The 5,386-nt window shown below is 46.0% G+C and overlaps 1 protein-coding gene across 1 annotated transcript; it reads left to right on the top strand.

Annotated features, from left to right (window-relative positions):
* Positions 1–1,952: 1,952 nt before the first annotated feature.
* Positions 1,953–2,612, top strand: LOC141026094 (uncharacterized). The gene has a single exon (XM_073502060.1). The coding sequence runs from the start codon at positions 1,953–1,955 to the stop codon at positions 2,610–2,612; it is 660 nt and encodes a 219-aa protein (XP_073358161.1).
* Positions 2,613–5,386: the final 2,774 nt, after the last annotated feature.

Here is a 5,386-nt window from a genome sequence, read left to right as displayed (position 1 = left end):
GGGCTTTTAAGATCTGGAGAGGCAAAAAAATTTAAAAAAAATTCAAACTTACTAATGGCGCACCTGCCCATGGTGCGCCATTACTATCTTCCCGCCTTCAAAATTCAAAATAAGTCAAAAAATAAAAAAAAAAGTTACTAATGGCGCACCTGCCCGTGGTGCGCCATTAGTATCTTCCCGCCCTCAAAATTCAAAATAAATCAAAAAAGTAAAAAAAAAAGTTAGTAATGGCGCACCTGCCCGTGGTGCGCCATTAGTATCTTCCCGCCTTCAAAATTCAAAATAAATAAAATAAATAAAAAAAAGTTAGTAATGGCGCACCTGCCCACGGTTCGCCATTACTATGCCGTATATATGGCTGGGCGTGGTCCTCTCCTCCTCACCTCTTCATTCTTCTCCTCCACTCCACCTCTCCTCCACTCCATCTCCTCCTCTCCTCCACTCGATCTTCCCTTCTCTCCTCCACCATACTGCCCTCCTCCTCTCCGGCGACCTCCTCCTCCTCCTCTCCGGCGACCTCCTCCTCCCTCCTCTCCTCCCCTCCCCTCCCCTCACGGTTTCTCCTCCCTCCTCTCCGGTGAGCTCCTCCTCCCTCCTCTCCTCCCATCCCCTCATGGTTTCTCCTTCCTCCTCTCCGATGCTCCGGTGAACTCCTCTCCGGCGACCTCCTCCTCCTCTTCGGCGATGTAGGCGAGCGCCTCTCCGGTGACCTCCTCCTCCTCCTCTCCGGCGAACTCCTTTCCGGCAAAAGAACGTACAAGATCCAAAAACAGGAACAAAATTTGAAATAATATCGTGCAAAACACGAGCAAAAAATGGGCAAAAAAAATTGCGATCCAGATCCAAATTCAAAATTCAAAAATAGCAATGGCGCATGGTGGGGGTTAGACGGTGCGCCACAACTATTTTCCCGCCTTCAAAATTCAAAAATACTAATGGCGCACCGTGGCCTATACTAATGGCGCACCAATGGCCTATACTAATGGCGCACCGTGGCCTATACTAATGGCGCACCAGTGGTGCGCCATTAGTATACCAGATACTAGTGGCGTGGTACTAGTGGCGCACCAGTAGTGCGCCATTACTAGGCAAAACTGGTGCGCCACTAGTAGGCCTTTTCCTAGTAGTGAAGATTAAAGGTGCGATAGGTCGTTGTTCTACACTCAGTTTGTCGTGGAGTTGGATGGACTAATTTACCTTCAATGCTTCCGCAGTTATTTTTATTTAGATGGCCTTTGGCCATATTATTGTAATAAATACTCTTTTGAGAACCTCGATGTAATAAAGTGTGATTGAACTCTGTTGTAATTCCTCGAGTACTATGTGTGTCAGCATACCGATCCAGGGATGACACTTAAGCACAGAGACTTCGATCCATTTTGGGTCGGGTCACTACAAGATGGTATCAGAGCACACACTGACTGTAGGACGCGACCACTAGGAAATGGAAAGCCATAGGAAGAAAACTCTATTTTACGGCTTCCTTAAATATCCATTGGTCTATACTCTTCTATATTCATTTCTATCTCTTCTCCACTTCAATAAAATAGTTGTTGAACCCCATCACCAAGTTGCTCAGCCTGATGAGACCATGACCTATGAAGACATCATTGACGAAGAAGAAGAAGCTAGAGTTGACTTTGATTTGGGAAGATTTAGTTCAGACCACCACTACCAAGTTGAGTCCAACGAATGATTGCGGTAGTATGAAGAGATCATATCTCTTGTGGATATGACATTACCTGTAGGTCTTTGCTTGTGTGGTGTGATCTGTGTGAATTGCTTGATTTGAAATTTTCTTGCTATCATAAGCATATGGGTAGTGATTTCTCTCATTAGGCCCTTATTCTATTCTAATTTCTCATCCACTCTAAACCTAACAGATGCCTCCAAGACATGACCCGGAATTCCCACCGGAACTTACCCACTTGATCCAGAACTAGAATGCCCTCATGCAGCCACTCATCCAGAATCAGAACCAGAACAACAACAACCCACCGCCACCACCCCCGGTCGACAACCTTACCCGTTTCCTGATGTTGAACCCACCAGTGTTCTCTAGTAGCACGGAGCCGATCGTTGCAGATGACTGGCTTCGCAAGATCGGAAGAGAGCTGACCACCGCAGGATGCACTGACGCTGAGAAGGTGCACTTTGCCTCACATCAAATGGATGGACCAGCAGCCTCGTGGTGGGAGAATTACACCACCACATTCCCCATAGCCAATGTGACTTGGGATCAGTTCCAGCAGGCGTTCCGTACCGCACATGTTTCAGCTGGAGCTATGAGTCTGAAGAAGCGTGAGTTCCGCAACTTACGCCAGGAAAATCGTTCTGTTGGTGATTATGTGGAGGAATTCAGCAAGCTATCCAGGTATGCTCCCGGAGACGTGGCTGATGATGCCGCTAAGCAGGAGAAATTTCTGGAGGGACCAAACAATGATTTGGGACTTCAGTTGACCATGGCTACCTTTAACAATTATCAAGAGTTGGTCGACAAGGCTCTCATTCTGGAAGGCAAGCAGCAGCAGGTGGAGAATCGCAAGAGGAAGTACGGACAAGGAAAGTACAACTCTGGTGTTCAGCAGAAGCCCCGCTATACCCCGTACTAGGGAAATAATGGACCAGGATCTGGCAAGTATAGTGGACACACTCACCATAACCATGGAGGACATTCACATCATGGAGGGAATGGACACAACCATAATGGCCATAGGAATGGCAATGGGAACAGAGGAAACAACAAGCAGCATCAGTCCAACCCCGCTACACCGGCAAAGAAGGATCTGAGCCACATTACCTGTTTCAAGTGCGGGAAAACCGAACACTACGCCACCGATTGCCCTGAGGCCAAGAACGGGAACGTTAATGGAAGCTCTGGAGGCAAGAAGCCCAATCCCTTCACCAAAGTTTAGGTGAACCATGTCAATGTGGAGGAAGTTTATGACCAGCCTGACGCCGTTGTTGGGAAGTTCTTGATTAATTCATTTACAACCCTTGTTCTTTTTGACACTGGTGCATCACATTCATTCATATGAAGGGGGTTTGTGGATAAGTTTAAGTTGCTGACCGTAGCCCTTAAAACACCAATGTTAGTGAGTTCCCCAGGAGCAGAGTCTACGGCTAGTCGGGGATGTTTTCAGTTGCCATTGACCATAGGGAGACAAGTTTTTCCCACCGACCTCATCATCCTAGAATCACAAGGATTGGACGTAATTCTAGGCATGGACTGGCTATCCAAGTATGAGGGAAACATCGATTGTGCCAGTAAGTCAATTCTTCTCACCACCCGAGAAGGGAAACAGATCAAGTATGTGTCAAGGCATACGCCAAGGAAGCCTCAAGTGAATTCTCTTTCGGGAGTTGTTCAGGAGGAAGTACCAGTTGTGAAGGATTATCCCGATGTATTCCCCGAGGAATTGCCCGGCATGCCACCGGATCGGGACATAGAGTTTTTGATTGAATTGTTACCAGGCACGGGACCAACAACCAAGAGACCGTACCGGATGCCCGCAAATGATCTGGAGGAAATTAAGAAGCAGATTAAGGAATTATTGGAGAAAGGTTATATTCGACCGAGTTCATCACCTTGGGGAGCCCCAGTGCTTCTAGTTGAGAAGAAGGATGGATCCTTGAGAATGGTTGTAGATTATCCTGCGCTGAATGAGGTGATGATCAAGAACAAGTACCCTCTACCAATGATCAATGATTTGTTGGACCAGCTACAAGGAGCAAAAGTTTTCTCTAAGATCGATCTTCGATCAGGATATCATCAGCTGAAGATTCGAGAACAGGATATACCCAAGACAGCCTTTACCACGAGATATGGGCTTTATGAGTACACGGTCATGTCTTTTGGTTTGACAAATGCCCTTGCCTATTTCATGAGTTTGATGAATAAGGTATTCATGGAGTTCTTGGATAAGTTTGTTGTGGTATTCATTGATGACATATTGATTTACTCGCAGAATGAAGAAGAACACAAGGAACATTTGCGCTTGGTTCTTGAGAAGCTCAGGGAACATCAATTATACGCAAAGTTCAGGAAATGCGAATTCTGGTTGAAGGAAGTCGGATTTCTTGGACATGTTATATCAGGAGAAGGAATAGCAGTAGACCCCTCCAAGGTTGAAGCCATCACCGAATGGAAGGCACCCACCTCAGTCGGAGAGATTCACAGTTTTCTGGGACTCGCGGGATATTACCAGAGATTTATTGAGAATTTCTCCAAGATTGCGAAGCCCATGACAGAGTTATTGAAGAAAGACACCAAGTTTAATTGGACCGAGGAATGTGAGGACAGTTTCCAGGAGCTAAAGAAAAAGTTTGGTCACAGCGCCATTGCTAATTCTTCCAAATATACGCAAGGATTTTCAGGTGTATTGCGACGCTTCACGTCAGGGACTTGGAGGTATTCTAATGCAAGAAGGAAGAGTTGTTTCATATGCCTCACATCAGCTTTGACCTCATGAGCGGAATTATGCCACACATGATTTGGAGTTAGCAGCCGTAGTGCACGCACTCAAGATCTGGAGACATTTTCTTATCGGAAATCGTTGTGATGTTTACACGGATCATAAGAGTTTGAAATACATCTTCACGCAGAAGGAGTTGAACCACAGGCAGAGAAGATGGTTGGAGCTCATAAAGGATTATGACATTAAATTGCACTATCACCCAGGAAAGGCCAATGTTGTGGCAGATGCATTGAGCCGCAAGAGCTATGTTAATACCCTCACAGCAGGAGGATTACCTCAGGAGTTAATTGATGATCTCAGAGATCTTCGATTGGAGATGGTACCACGAGGTTTTGTTGTCGCAATGGAAATTCATTCCACTTTGTTGGGAAAGATCCGAGAAGCCCAGAAGTTAGATAAAGGGAAGGATGAACCAAGGAAAGGCAGAAGGATTTCGTGTGGATGAACATGGAACCTTATGGTTTGAGCAGCGTATTTACGTGCCAAATGACCCAGAAATCAGGAAATTGGTTCTTTAGGAGGCTCGTGATTCGCCTTATTCAATACACTCGGGCAACACCAAGATGTATTTGGACTTGAAGGAAAGTTTCTGGTGGACAGGTATGAAGAAGGATATTGCCGAGTATGTCGCAGTATGTGACGTATGTCAGAGGGTTAAGGCAGAGCACCAGAAACCAGCAGGATTACTTCAGCCTTTGTCGATACCGGATTGGAAGTGGGACAAGCTTGGCATGGACTTCATTACAATATTACCCAGGACCCGATCAGGCTATGATTCAATTTGGGTAGTGGTTGATCGCTTGACTAAGGTAGCTCAATTCATCCCCATGAAAACCACATATACAAGTGCTAAGTTAGCCAAGATATACATGACCAGGATCGTATGTCTGCATGGAGTTCCGAGGACC

This window comes from Aegilops tauschii, chromosome 6 (genome assembly GCF_002575655.3).
Source record: "Aegilops tauschii subsp. strangulata cultivar AL8/78 chromosome 6, Aet v6.0, whole genome shotgun sequence".
Taxonomy (NCBI): domain Eukaryota; kingdom Viridiplantae; phylum Streptophyta; class Magnoliopsida; order Poales; family Poaceae; genus Aegilops; species Aegilops tauschii.
This window is presented reverse-complemented; position numbering and strand designations above follow the sequence as displayed.